The sequence below is a fragment of the Coregonus clupeaformis genome, chromosome 5, assembly GCF_020615455.1.
Source record: "Coregonus clupeaformis isolate EN_2021a chromosome 5, ASM2061545v1, whole genome shotgun sequence".
NCBI classification, from domain to species: domain Eukaryota; kingdom Metazoa; phylum Chordata; class Actinopteri; order Salmoniformes; family Salmonidae; genus Coregonus; species Coregonus clupeaformis.
Window position 1 is genome coordinate 7,371,210 of NC_059196.1, and position 15,876 is coordinate 7,387,085.

At 40.8% G+C, this 15,876-nt stretch overlaps 1 protein-coding gene across 1 annotated transcript in view; it reads right to left on the reverse strand.

The window, feature by feature from the left end:
• The window catches only part of LOC121561417 (ATP-binding cassette sub-family G member 1-like), a 39,335-nt gene extending 32,168 nt beyond the window's left edge, over positions 1-7,167 (reverse strand). Inside the window, exons 1-2 of the mRNA XM_041873984.2 lie at positions 6,958-7,167; positions 2,905-3,148 (exon numbers count right to left, since the gene is read on the reverse strand). Of these exons, the coding sequence (XP_041729918.2) occupies positions 2,905-3,148; positions 6,958-7,020 (307 nt within the window). The 5' untranslated portion in view covers positions 7,021-7,167. The remainder of the gene's footprint in view (positions 1-2,904; positions 3,149-6,957) is intronic.
• Between the last annotated feature and the right edge of the window lie 8,709 nt (positions 7,168-15,876).

Consider the following 15,876-nt stretch of genomic DNA (forward strand, 5'->3'; position numbering starts at 1 on the left):
TTAATGTTGTCTGTATGTTTTTCTGATCTAGTCTACGCTTCGAGAAGGAGACAGACGGACAGACGTACAGACAGACAGACAGACAGATGCCAATGACCATCCAGATGGAGACTGCTAATGAAGACAACAGTGCTTTGCTGTGATGGGAAGAGGGCCTCTCCAGTGAAGATATGCCAGAGTAACTAGCCAGCTGTGCAGTTGCGTCAACACGGATTCACAGAAACACTACCACCAGCACCCAATCCCAAACATAAAGCAACCTCGCTAACGACTCTCACTCTCTCTCGGGTCTTGTGGGAGAGCAATCACTTACCCAGAGGGAGTAAGGATGTGGTATTCAAAAGGCTAACAAGTAATAGCTTACTTGGTTTACAGTAATTTGTATGATGGCACGTCTTTGAAGCAATAGCCTTCCATCCCACTCAACATCAAACCAGACTTTTATAATGGTTGGTGATTCTTAAAATACTCAGTGGGATTGGAGTGTTGTCAGGCAGCTGATTCCTCTAAAAGGTGATTTGAGGTCCCTAACTGGAGCTGATACTTGTTATGTGTTATCTGAACACTAGATGGTAAAAGCTTCACTGAACCGCAAAATAAGATCCCTGCTAAATCAATCCGATCTAGCGGCTATTTCTGCCTACAAATATGCAAATCCGCATTTATATATGATAATCCACCAGACATAACAATCATTATGTCTAATTTAATAAATTTTGTATTTAATTTTAAGGCAGCAAAATGTGAAGACTGTGCAAAAGGTGTGTAGACTTTCACTAGGCACTGTAGATTGCAGTTTTCTGTAGTGCAGAGGAAATTAAAAACCATTTTTTAAGTTGGAAAGGTTGGTACAGAATTGTAACAATTGACCTACTGTTGATTGATTTAATATTCAATGAAACTGGTGCAGGGAATGCAGGGAAACTGAAATCTGTTTTACCTCATTTTTACCAGCATGTCACGTTTGCATCTAGAGGTGACAAAACTCTTGATCACCTTTACTACACACATAGAAACGCATACAAGGCTCTCCCTCACCCTCCCTTTGACAAATCTGACCATAACTCTATCCTCCTTTTTCCTGCTTACAAGCAAAAACTCAAAAAGGAAGTACTAGTGATCCGTATTGAGCGCAAGTGGTCTGATGAAGCTGCTAAGCTACAGAACTGTTTCGCTAGCACAGACTGGAATATGTTCTGGGATTCATCCAATAACATTGCCACATCAGTCACCGGCTTCATTTATAAGTGCATCGATGTCGTCGTCCCCACAGTGACGTACGTACAGTACATATCCCAACCAGAAGCCATGGATTACAAGCAACATCCGCACTGAGCTAAAGGCTAGAGCTGCCGCTTTCAAGGAGCGGGACACTAATCCGGACACTTATAAAAAATACCTCTACGACCTCCGATGAGCCATCAAACAGTTCCTCGGTGTACACATCACTAAGGACATGGTCCACACACCAACACAGTCGTGAAGAAGGCACAACAACACCTCTTCCCCCTCAGGAGGCTGAAAATATTTGGCATGGGCCCTCAGATCCTCAAAAAGCTCTACAGCTGCACCATTGAGAGCATCTTGACTGGCTGCATCGCCGCTTGGTATGACAACTGCTTGGCATCCGACTGCAAGGCGCTACAGAGGGTAGTGCGTACGGCCCAGTAAACCACTGGGGCAGAGCTCCCTGCCATCCAGGACCTCTATACCAGGTGGTGTCAGAGGAAGGCCCTAAAAATTGTCAAAGACTCCAGCCACCCAAGTCATAGACTGTTCTCTCTGCTGCCGCATGGCAAGCGGTACCGATACAGTAAATCTGGAACCAACAGGACCCTGAACAGCTTCTACACCCCCACGCTATAAGACTGCTAAATAGTTCAAGTGGCAACATGTAACTTTTTGGGCAACCCGACCAAACTCACATAGAATATGAGTTATAGATCTATCATTCTACTTGATAGCAAGTCTAAGAAGCAGTAGATCTGTTCTATGTGCGCTATTTCTATGCTTCCCGTTTTTTTTGCGTCTTTTACTTTCGGTTTTGTACATCAGTTTCAGACAGCTGAAACAATAATATTTTTGGTTATGGGAAATATATTCAACAGCGGCTTAGATGGTACAATGATTCTCTACACTATACTAGCTTATTTTGTCACATAAATTGAAATTAGGCGAACTATTAGAGTTTTAGCAACCAGGAAATGGCGGAGTGATTTCTGCATAGTGCAACTTTAACCAAATAGCTACCCGGACTATCTGCATTGACCCCCCTTTGCACTCTTTTGACTCATAACATACGCTGCTGCTCCTACTGCTTATTATCTATCCTTTTGCCTAGTCATTTTACCCCTACCTATATGTAAATATCTACCTCAATTACCTCGTACCCCTGCACATCGACTCAGAACTGGTACCCTGTGTATATAGCCAAGTTATCCTTACTCATTGTGTATTTATTCCTCGTGTTACTATCTTTCTATTATTTTTCAATTTTTCTCTCTGCATTGTTGGGAAGGGCCTGTAAGCATTTTACTGTTAGTCTACACCTGTTGTTTACGAAGGATGTGACAAATAAAATGTGATTTGATAAAGATCCTGGTTCGAATCCAGGCTCTGTCGCAGCCGGCCGCGACCGGGAGACTCATGGGCGGTGCACAATTGGCCCAGCGTCGTCCAGGGTAGGGGAGGGAATGGCCGGCAGGGATGTAGCTCAGTTGATAGAGCATGGCGTTTGCAACGTCAGGGTTGTGGGTTCGTTTCCCACGGGGGGCCAGTATATAAAAAATATATATATATGTATTCACTAACTGTAAGTTGCTCTGGATAAGAGTGTCTGCTAAATGACTAAAATGTAAATGTCATAAATATACGATTCCTGAGAAACACCTATAATGCACCCACCTTTCTTTCTCCACCATGGTCCCTCTGGAACCGAATAGCAGACATCTTTGAATTCAATGTTAACTGCTGGTCGACGTGGCAGGTAGGAAAAACGTTGGGCTTCAGTTAGACTGTTCTCCACTTTCTTGAGATGCCCGTGTAATAATGGAGTCTGTTGACTGCTCACATGATTGGATACCACCTCATCGATAGATACACATACAGTCCTGGGGTCCAGCATCAGATCAGGAGGCCCATTGGTGTTCTGGTGGTGATGGAGAGAGAGGTAAAACAGGTGGTTTGGGGTATAAAATGATTTAATTAGCAAAAAGTTAGCAAACAAAGTGGGGTAGGTTACACCATTAAAACTGGGAATTGAAAAAATGGCAGCCTCGCCACTTGTTTTGATATACAGAGTTGAGGGATGAGACTAAGAAAATGTAACCTCTCTCAAATTCATCGACAATGCTTGTGATGCAAGGAATGACAGTCCATGACATCCAAATGATAGTTTCAAACATTTGAGGCTATACATTGTTGTTTACGATCTTGATATTCGTAAACAATGGAGTAAAAAAAACATATACTTTGGGTTATGATAGACCAAGACAGTTGTGCTGAGCCTGAGGCTTTTATAAGTTATGTTCTTCAAGAATCAAGGTCAATAATTGTAATTTGACCACTGAAAAGATCCCAGACTGTAGACAACAATCAAACTTGAACACAATAAATATATTTTATAACACAATGAATTGATATGACACACTGTGCATGTACATTTTCGATAATTTCACCTTTCAGAATATGATTTAGACAAAGTGCATATTGGCATAGGCTACTGCAGGCTACTAGGCTACTGCAGGCTACTACAGAGTCGCCTAATCTGTTTCTATCTATAGGCAGAATGGCGGGGTTACTATCGGACAAAGCTTACTCTGCGCCAGGGGCGGTGTGTTCATTAGGGCGATATGGGCGACGCACTGCCAAACGGGAAAAGGAAGGGATTTTTTTTCTAATCAATTATATCACGGCAACAGTAGTTTTCAGTGTTCTAATCTAGACGTCTGATCTGCCACTAAATGTCCAATCAGGCTAAAGTCGTGCTTCAAATGGCCCCGCCTGTTTTGGGGCGATTTCAGTCAGGTTGAAAATCACCCCAGAAGTCTCTCAGACTCTCATGTAAAATCTTTTTTTTTCCAAATATCAGAGCTTTCAATACAATCTCTGTGGGTTCCGGGAGGGCTTGCACTTACGCGCTTTCGTCATACGTAACATAACCATGAACATAACTAAGAAAAGAGCGGGTAGCAGCGTCAATCAATTCACGTACTACTGTGAAGATGGCTAGCGTTCAGTGCAACTCGATTGTCTCTTTGAAAGAAGTTCATTTTTGTCGGCGAACAAATCAAGATAAATTGGCAACGAAACAATTAGGACCTCCCAGACCAAATTTAATAATTCAACAGGTTTCTACTAAAGGGGGAAAGTCCTACACCCGAGGATTTTCCAAAAATTGGTACGAACGAAAAACCTGGCTAGCAGGCTGCGATGTAGCTAATGCAGTCTTCTGCTACCCCTGTTTACTCTTTCACCCTGAAGGCGGCACGGCAGACAGCACCGCTTGGACAGCGACTGGTGTAACGGACATGCACCATCTTTCAGAAAAGATTAAGAAACATGAGCTGTCAAAGACCCACATGGATAGCTGTTTGAGATTGTCTGCTTTGGGGAGAGTGAACATTGCCACTCAACTGGATGAGGGATACAGGCTAGCTGTCCGCCGCCACAACGATGAGGTTCGCAAGAACCGCCACATCCTCAGCCGGCTAATCCAGTGTGTGAAGTTTTGCGGAGTGTTTGAGTTAGCTTTGCGAGGCAAAGATGAAACTGAGGGCTCCACCAACCCTGGTATTTTTATTGGACTTGTCAACTTTGTGGCACAATTAGATGAGGTATTTGATGACCATCTTAAAAATGCTAAAGTTTTCAAGGGCACATCAAAGACCATTCAAAACGAGCTACTGGAGTGTATGCTAGCGGTCATGAGGGAACATATTGTGGAGGAGGTGAAGTCGGCGAACTTCGTAGCTATCCAAGCTGACGAGACCACAGACGTTTCTACACAGACACAGCTGGTGCTTGTGCTGAGGTACATAGATAGCAAGAAGATTTTATTTTTTTCCTGGGGCTTTTTCACAAAATCATGCCCCACGTCGACATTCTGTACCAGAAGCTACAGAAGAAGGACATCGATGCTGTCTTCATCAAACGTGCCCTCGACAGCTTCACAAGCAGTGTGCAGGCCATAAGGTAAGATTAAACAATATCATTCGATCTTTCTCAAAGCAGAGCTTTATTTGAAAATGTATGCATGAAAGGAGACATCATCATATTTACAAATCTATACAATTGGCCAGAATATGGTTGTTCATTTTTACAAAGCCATACAGATAGCTGTGTTTACCTTTTCTATAAATTATTTTCAAATTCTGTTTTCAGGCAAAATGTCTATCACTGTTCATTTTCACAAATCTATACAAGAGGGCAGAATATGGAAGTCTATAAAAATGTCTTATTACCAATAACTTGCATCAATGTTTTCAGTAGCCTCTATCAAAAGCTCCTGCTTGCTTGTTGTGAATTATGCTCAGGTGCACATATTTCCAATTCAACCATGAGGCCTTTTTGAAGCAAGTAATGTGTATATCAGTATTGACTTATATGCTGCCCCTGTCTTCATGTTGTTGCTGGACATATCTTTTTTAAAATGTGTGTAGGTCACCTAAATCATCAGAAAAATTGCCCCCCCTGAGAATTCTTTCAGGAGCCGCCACTGCTCTGCGCACAAAGAAAAACAACAGCTATGCAATAATTAGCCTGATACTGATGAACTACATGGTATGTGTTAACTACATATGCAAATTGATTAATTCAATATTGATTATTGAAGAAAGACGGCAGTCATTCAATCTATGGTTCATTCACAAAAAAATGCTGGGTTGTTTGGTTGACCCAACTGCTGGGTTGCAGGCGTTGGGTCACTTTGTTGGGTTGTTTTCTTTAAAAAGAGCAAGGTTGGGTTGTTGATGCCGGGTTATTGCGATATGTACAATAGCTTCCATGAGGCTTACATTAGTGTATGAGTTCCCTAAAAGCCTATACAAATCACACTGTTGGGATAGATACCACCTTATTATAATATGTAATAAATAATCGTAATATTCTAGAAGAATGTGTAAAATGATAAACATTTGAAGGAAACATTTTATTTGCTGTATGTAAACTTAACATGGTAAAGAGGAATGACATTTACTCTCATGGGTGGCCATTAATAAGCTCTATCTGAAAGCCACACGCTAATAAGCCACACCTCCTGAAAATAACCTAGGGATTACATTTTTTTTAAAACAGCTGCTAGGTCAACCCAGTATGAAAGTAAAAGATACCCAACTGATGGTTAAATTAACCCATGTTTTGGTAATCCCAACAACCCAACATGTTGGGTTATTCACACAACCCAACTGGCTGGGTCAAAATAACCCAGCATGTGTTTGTCCAATATTTACCCAGTGCTGGGTTACCAAATAACCCAAATTGGGTTGTTTTTAACCCAGCATTTATGGCCATCAGATTAAACAAAACTGCCTAAATGAAAAACTTGCAGATTTATATTATCATGTTGCCTAATAAATCAGCAAATATTGTTATCCTTATTGTAATTACCATGATTTGAAAACGCAAAACCTCTATTAAAGTATTTCCCACATAGTATCAACGCAATCATAATGCATTTCAATCATTTGGAGAGGGGTTATCACAGTTCATCTTCTCATCTAGGCTGCCTATTATGATGAACAATTTTGGACATTATGATGAACAAGCAGAACTGATAACAAAATGCTGATCAGACATTTAAAGAAATGCACTGAAAGAAATGCACAACTTGCCATGCCGTCATTGTAAATAAACATTTGTTCTTAATCAACTTGCCTGGTTAAATAAAAGGATCAATATTATCACAATACATTGACACAATCACATTTTCATTTTTAATGAATAAGTGAGTTGTCTTACCATTATGATGGAGTTAGTGACAGTGGCGTTATTTACAGAATAGGCTGCCATAAGACATGCCATTCCCCCTCCAAACTTTTTTCAATAAATGGACAAAAATATCCCACCTAAAAACCTGCACACGTCTGTTGCATCGCCGCTTTGTGTGCGCTGAGCTCCTAAAAAAGGTGTTCACTCTTCCTAGTTATGTTCTCTCCCGCGTGTCTTGCTGCCCTGTGCCAGGACGAAATCAGTAGCCTATTCCTTAGAAGCGCACAACCAGCCACCGTGTTAAGAATGTGACGTCACAGACCGGAACGGCGGCGACTGGAAGTCTACGGGTGGAAGGAGAAACCGTGCACAAAGATGCTCGCCTCTCTCCAGGTTACTGTTCAAGGAATGTGGAATAGACTGTGCCCAGTGGGGTAGGCCAATCAACAGATGGCCACTCAATGTTGTTGATATCAAATCACTCGACCAATTATCAATAGGCCTACTAAACTCTGCCTCAAGAGAACGGAGTTGAACGTTCCTCAGCTACTAAGGAAAATGTGATAACTGCGCAAGATGGGGAAGGGAAATTGTTCTAAAAAAAACATATAAATTATGGTTTTGATGATATTCCCATGTAATATCACATAGGAAAGGATAACCCTAAGACTATAGGCAGTGGCGGTTTTACACGGAGGCCGGGGGAGGCCCGTGCCTCCCTGGAAATGTCCCTGGCCACCCCTGTGGCCCCCCCGTGCTGACCAAATAAAAAATTATGAATTTATAACTATTTTACACGCGAGCGCCAAAGCGGAACTAATGCAACGCTCTACACGGCAACGTTCTACGGGTAAATTAGAGTGGCGCACCCAAAAACTGTATCCTGCCATCTGCCTGCCTGCCACGTGTGGTGCTGCTTCGATGAATGAGAGCTCAGCAACTACTATTTGCGAGAGGAGCTACGATTTGCAGGAGTCGAAGGTAAGAAAACGATTTAATATCATAAGTGACTTGTTGTTCTTGCACATAGCCTACATGTTCCTTTTGTTCCTCACACATAAATCAAATCAAGTTTTTAAATGTCTGGTCTCGATTTGTTTAGAAATGTAATCATATCTAAGCAAACTCATCGAAGCAGAAGCAAATATCCAAATGTTAGTAGGCTATCCTTGCTAGGTCTACACAATGTTGTGATGTTAACCACGTAACTTCATCCGTCTTGGCTGTTGCATCGCGATAACAAATAAATTTTTAGTAAAGTAATCAACAGGTTATCTGCCAGTGTTAAGTAGGGAGGGATGGTTAGGTAACAAAATGTAATGCATGCCCCTCGTTTTTTCTTCTTCTAATAGTTATCATGAAACGAGGAAGGGACATAAAGTCATTTTTGCCCCAGCAAACAAAAAAGTGAGAGAAACAAATCGAGGTTTTGAGAAAGTTGAGGAAGAGGGAGAGCCAGCATGTGATGAAAGTGAGGGGTCTGACAAAGAGAGGGAAATTCCAGAGGGTGAGGAGGATGAAGAAGAGGGTGAGGAGGATGAAGAAGAGGGTGAGGAGAATGAAGAAGAGGGCGAGGAGAATGAAGAAGAGGGTGAGAAGCATGAAGAAGAAAGCATACAGGGACAGAGAGATGAACAGCCAGAGGGACAGCAAGTGGATCCATGTGGATCAAGTACTGCACCATCAGGTTTGTGATGAGGAAGGTTCTTACTATTTGCAAAGCAATGCAATTACAATGTAATGGTAGGCCTGCTGGGTGTCCTTAAAATGCTGCTTTCTGCTGTTAATTCTTTTTGTGTCAATATGGCTCTGTTTTTTTTTTTAAGTAAATACTTTGCCTACATTTTTGAAATACATGCAGATATACAGTAAATAAATGTTGTAGTTGTGCCCTATGTTTTACTGTCCATCTTCTTCAGATATCAGCAAGTCTAAGTATGACGTACCAGTACAGCCGAACTTGAAGATATTCCCAACCACACTGATGGGGACAGAAGACGAAGCTTCAGACCAAACTGGTACACTACTCATCCATGGCTTGAGTATTCTGTAATGACGGACTCTACATGTTGCTATGCATGTAGACATTTTAGCACACCAAATGCCCCAGACACCGTTTTTGTTTCAACACCTGGTTTTACAAACTGGAAAAAGGCAACTATGAGAAATGCAGGGTTTTCACTACATGCAAAGTCTGAACGACACAAGTGTGCAATGATCGCATGGAGGGATTATCAAAGAGCTGTTAGAACTGACGCAACACTAACAGATCTCCTTGACAAAGAACACACTAAACAAGTACAAGAAAATCAGGCATACATTAAAACAGTTGGGGAAGTGCTGTTGCTTACAGCTACACAAAACATAGCACAAAGAGGACATGATGAATCTGAAGGGTCCACTAACAAAGGAAACTTTAGGAAATTCTTAACACAGTTGCTAACCACGACCAACTTGTTAAGAGAAGATTAACTTCCATTCACAATGCAAAGTACACAAGCAAGATCATCCAGAATGAGGTTGTGGGTTGTTTGGCAGAAATGGTTCGGTCTGAAATCATAGAAGAAGTGAAGAAAAGTGAGGTTTTTTAGCGTCATGGCAGATGAAACAAAGGATATTTCAAAAAAAGAACAGATGTCCTTCACACTCAGGTACTATTACAATGGGTCCATTAAGGAGAGTTTTCTCCATTTTGAATCTGCAGAGAGGTTAGATGCAGCAGGGCTTACTGGAAAAATAGTACACTTACTGGAACGTTATGGCCTGGACTACAAAAATAACCTCGTAGGCCAAGCGTGCGATGGCGCTGCCGTTATGAGCGGTAAGCATTCAGGGGGTTCAGGCAAGGATCAAAGAACAGGCTAAATTTGCCTTCTACGTCCATTGTAGTGCTCATTGTCTGAATTTAGTGTTAGTTGATGTAGTCAAAAGTGTCCCAGAAACGGAGGAGTTTTTTTCTTTGTTACAGAGTCTTTATATGTTTACTTCTTCCTCATATGTGCACCCAAAATGGCTGTCTCTCCAAAGAGAAATGTATGGCAGAACCAGAGAGCTGCAACGTTTAAGCGACACACGTTGGTCATGCCGATTTCTAGCCCTACGTAATATCATGGACACTCTACCTGCCCTTAAACGACTACTGCAAGAGATTGCTCAAGAACGTCATGGTGAAAGAACTGTTGAGGCCCGAGGTCTTCTTGCTCAAATTGACCTAGAATTTGTTGTGCATCTTGTTACTCTGCGTAAGTTGTTTGGGGAGACAAAGCTAGTCTGACATGTTACAGTCACAAACTGTTGATCTGTCAAGTGCTGTTGACTTAGTAAATGCTTTAGTCCTGACATTGAAAGACCACAGGCAGGAGTCTTTCTTTGATGAGTTGTGGGATGAAGCATTGAATATTTGTGAGCAGTGTGATTCTGCAACAAGGTCAGTGGCGAAACGTCAGAAAATGCTGAGCTCTAGACTCAGGTGGCTACTGCACGCTAAGCACTGTTGGTCAGAGGGAGGTAGAACGTGACAAAGATATGTTTCTCACATCATTTTTCTTTCCTGTAATTGACAGCATGCTCAATGAGTTGAACAGACGTTTCTCCAATACAAACTGTGAGCTCATGAGAAGCATACAGTCTCTCAGTCCCCAGAGTGATACCTTTTTAAAAGGAGAGCAATGTTTTTTCATTTGGCCGTTTGTATAATGCAGACATTGATGATTTAGGGCATGAGCTCCATCAATTTAAGAGAGTTTTGGACAGAAAAAATACAGAGTGGTGAAGTCAAAAAGCCATGCAGTACAGTTGAGCTGGTTTGTTTTATTGAGCCATACAGGAAGTTTTCTTTGAGCTCTTTAGACTGTGCAAGATTGCTGTAACCCTTCCTGTAAGCTCAGCCTCTTGCGAACGCAGTTTCTCCACACTGAAACTGATCAAAACCTTCCTGCGGTCCACCACTAGTGATGAGAGACTCAGTGATCTTGGTGTCCTGAGCATAGAGTCCAGAAGGGCCAAGGCTCTGGATCTTGATGTATTTGTGGACCGTTTTGCCAGACAGCACAACCGCCGTATCCTGTTGCTGTAGTGTATCTATATGATATATACGCTAGTAGCGTATGAGTGCCGCTGTGAGGAAAAAAGAGATATAATGAACAATAAAACAACAAGCTTGAGCTTCTTAAGACACGGTGGGTTTATCTGTTCTCAATACCACCGGTAAAATGAATGGAGTTAGTCTGGTGTCCACATGAAGTTACGTGTGTAGACAAAGAGTCTGGTGTCCATATGAAGTTACATGTGTAGACAGAGACAGTCTGGTGTCCATTGAAGTTACACTGTGTAGACAGAGACAGTCTGGTGCCCATATGAAGTTAAATGTGTAAACAAAGACAGTCTGGTGTCCATATGAAGTTACATGTGTAGACAGAGACAGTCTGGTGCCCATATGAAGTTAAATGTGTAAACAAAGACAGTCTGGTGTCCATATGAAGTTACATGTGTAGACAGAGACAGTCTGGTGCCCATATGAAGTTACATGTGTAGACAAAGAGTCTGGTGTCCATATGAAGTTACATGTGTAAACAGAGACGGTCTGGGGTCCATATGAAGTTAGATGTGTAGACAAAGACAGTCTGGTGTCCACATGAAGTTACATGTGTCTACTTAGATGAACCCACCGTGTCTTAAGAAGCTGAAGCTTGTTTTATTTTTCATTTTACATCATCTATCTTTTTTTTCCTCACAGTACCAGTAGTTCCACACACTACTAGAGTGTATGTATGTTTGTATGTATGTATATATATCCCACCAATCCTCTCTCAAGAGGTTTTCAAAAAGGGGCAAACTCATGTCTCAAGACCTGCTTCTGTTGGTTCCCCTCTCCTGCCTGTAACTTTCCATCCACATCCCCAAAGTTTTGTGGCCCATTATGACATCACTCCATTAAGTGATTGCTGCATGTACTGCTCTAAGGAAACACTTCTCTCTCTCTCTCTCTCTCTCTCTCTCTCTCTCTCTCTCTCTCTCTCTCTCTCTCTCTCTCTCTCTCGATAGATAGATAGAGTTTATGATTTTATTCTTTTGAATTATCTCTGCCAAACATCTATGTACTACAAATCTTCAAGCTCCACAGATGTTTTATGGCATCCACTAAACCTCTTTAGATATTTGTAAATTATACAGTGTGATACCTTTCAACGAAAGTTTATTTTATTTTTACCAACTATGATTTTTCCTTTTGAAAACAAGCAAAGCAAGAAAAAAAGAAACAAAATCACTCCAATCATTGCACACTTGTGTCGTTCAGACTTTGCAGGTCCAGCTTTGACATGATGATCTAACTAACACTAATATTGTAACTAATATTGTAACTGAAATATGTATGATCCTATGATGAGCGATTGCTTACTTCCCTTTCACTCTTAAAAATTACTGAAAAAAATGTGTATAAAAAGGTATATGTAGTATATGTTTGTTTAGTGAGCATTCATGCTGTCATTTTTTCCTAATGTGAACTATGGTGGAAATGTGCTGTCCTAAATGGACTTGCCCATATATGTTGTAAAGCCTTTTTTTGTACACCTGCTCATCAACTGACAGTGAAGTACACAAAGACACAGACACACACACACACACACACAGACACCTGTAATATTCTTGTTTTCATGTTGTTGCTGATATCCATCAGTGTTGTTCATATTGCTACATTGTGTTGACATGATTGTTGCTTTTAAACGAATGTTAACTTAATGTTTATTGTCTGCATCCTATTGGACTACTGGATGTTAATGTGTAACACGTTTCCCTGTTTATGTGCTTTAGCAATACTGTATGTCAATATGGTCATGCTAGTAAAGCCTCTTTGAATTGAATTTCTTTTCTGATTTGGTTTATTTTACCTAAATGGATACAGGGTAGTGTGTTTTGTTTATAAATCACTCAGAAAGTTTTCTTTCTTAAAACAAAATGTGGAATCAACTGTCCACAGTAGTGGGGCTTCCATAAATAGGAAATGGCACATCGTTGTACCCTTTGTTGTATCCTGGAGTTTTGTTCACATTGAATATGAACCCTGTATTTGTACCCTGTACTTTTTAATTTTTTTTAATTTATTTATTTTTTCATTTTTATGGCACTATCTCTCTTGCATCTGCACTCTTGTACAAAATACGTGTTATAATAAATTTCATATGATTTTAAAGTAAAATAAAGTTTATAATCTTTGAATATCATGTGTTGCCAGTTTTTTTATGTGTGCCCCCCTGATTAAACACTGGCCCCTCCTTGGCCCCCCTAGTAAAATGTGTCTAGAACCGCCACTGACTATAGGTAACATTCATGTTGTGTTCTCTTGTGATAGGCTATATAATATATTTTTCATGGACAAAAATGTTATTTGTTATTATGGGGAACAGGGCTCCCAGGTCAGTCAACAGGTTTAGAATTGAGGACAGTAATCTTAACACTCCCTCTTGTGGATAGTTGTGCAAACAACCATCTCAGCAATCATGTTTGCCTAGTGTTCATTAATATTTATACCAGGGACTGCAACTATACTAAACAAACATATAAACGCAACATGCAACAATTCAAACTAGTTACAGTTCATATAAGGAAATCAGTAAATTGAAATAAATTCATTAGGCCCTAATCTATTGATTTCACATGACTGGGCAGAGGCACAGCCATGGGTTGGCCTGCGAGGGCATATGCCCACCCACTTGGGAGACTGGCCCACCCACTGGGGAGCAAGGCCCAGCCAATCAGAATACATTTTTCCCCACAAAAGGGCTATATTACAGACAGAAATAGTCCTCAGTTTTATCAGCTGTCCGGGTGACTGGTCTCAGACGATCCCACAGGTGAAGATGCAGGATGTGGAGGTCCTGGGCTGGGTCTGCAGTTGTGAGGCCGGTTGGATGTACTGCCAAATTCTCTAAAACGATGTTGGAGGCGGCTTATGGTAGAGAAATGAACATTCAATTCTCTGGCAACAGCTCTGGTGGACATTCCTGCTGTCAGCATGCCAATTGCAAGCTCCCTCAAAACTTGAGACATCTGTCGCATTGTGTTGTGCGACAAAACTGCACTTTTTAGAGTGGCCTTTTATTGTCCCCAGCACAAGGTGCACCTGTGTAATGATCATGCTGTTTAATCATCTTCTTGATATGCCACACCTGTTAGGTGGATGGATTATCTTGGCAAAGGAGAAATGCTCACTAACAGGGATGTAAACAGATTTGTGCGCAACATTTGAGAGAAATAAGCTTTTTGTGCATATGGAAAATGTCTGGGATCTTTCATTTCAGCTCATGAAACATGGGACCAACACTTTACATGTTGCGTTATATTTTTGTTCAGGGATGGAACATAATTATAATATTGTTAATCTTAATGCTTATAATATTTATTTTTTTAACAAGCGGTCTTTGTATTTAGCAAAAACTGTTCATAATGTAGATTTTAATTCAGAATTAAAATTCTAAGTCAAATATTAGGAGTAACCACAATGTCAGGGATGTGTAGGCTGCTAATACAGTTGTAAAAGGCCTATTTTGTAGCAGTGCTCTACCCCTCACTGGGGGGGCTGTGCATGTGGCAGAAGCAGCCAGTCATGTGCCTCTGCTGCTGATGCTACTGCTGCCTGCGATGGGTCCTGAATAGTACATTTCTGCTGACAAGGCTGTGCATAGTTCTCCACAGCTACACCTGTTTATTGTTATGTTGAAATCTGCAGTGACTCTCAGATATGAACGTGAAACTATCCTAAGAACTGGTGATAGAATAAAGAGGGACTACCATGAGACAGATTTGGGACTATTCATATTTAGTATAAATCCTATCTTATTTCACTTACGCTCCATATCCAAATATGGGTTTTGCAAGCTAGGTGACATAAAGCAAATGAAAGCTAATCAGGTATTTTGGCTCAAATGTCCAAAAACAGAAAAATAGGTGTAGTGATCATCAGCAAACATTGGATCTACAAAAGACAACACTAACCCTGTATAATTTCTCCCTATTTGGTATAGAGATTTTATTTTATTCTGGGAAAACAAAAATGCTTGAACACAAAATAGCCTACAGTACAAGTCAAATTGATCACAGCAGTCTTGATCAAATTGATAACAGTCTTTAGGTCCTCCTCTTCACAGCCATTGTAGCCTGTGTATTTTGTCATGTCTTGAGTCTCACACTCATTCAAGAAGATGAAGAAAATGAAGAATGAAAAAGAGGATGATAGGTGTTGATGCCAAAGACTGTGTAGGCCCTACATTATTAAATACCTAAAACAGATGCTCATAAGCACAAGTATCATAGGATGGTGATTGCAATTAGCAAACAAATATACCCATTGTTACATGGGCAAAATATCTCTTGCCAGCCCAACCTGGTGAAGGCTGGCCATTGTTTCCTGGAGGAATAACAGAGGCTATACAGTTAATTATATTGGGTTAAATGGTACTTAAAATGACTAAATGGTGAACCCATCATTATCTGATGTATTGGTGAAGAAACAAAATGTTCTCATGGTATTTCACAGAAAACTTTGATTTTGAATAAATGACTGGGGGTGAAAGATGTGTGAAACCCCAATGAATGCACAATCAAAGGTTCTGAACATAAGATAGGGGGCATTGCAAGTGTTATCAGTTTATAGTGTTGTACTAAGGCTCTATTCAATCATCTGCTTTAGCCGACATACGCATAGTGTTTGTTTTGACGGTGTAGGTGGAATTGCGGTCAAATCCACAATTGGCTCCGGTTTTAGTGGCTCCAGGTAATAATACTAAAGCGGACATACATTGCCATTGGCTGCACGGAGTCACATGAACAGAAATCCCATGCAGCCTTGTTTACAAATTCGAACACTGGAATGTGAGATGTAATCTACACCTCGATTAGGATGATAGAAATCCTCATTATTTTCTGTAATTTATTTCACTTTGAGCGTAATTA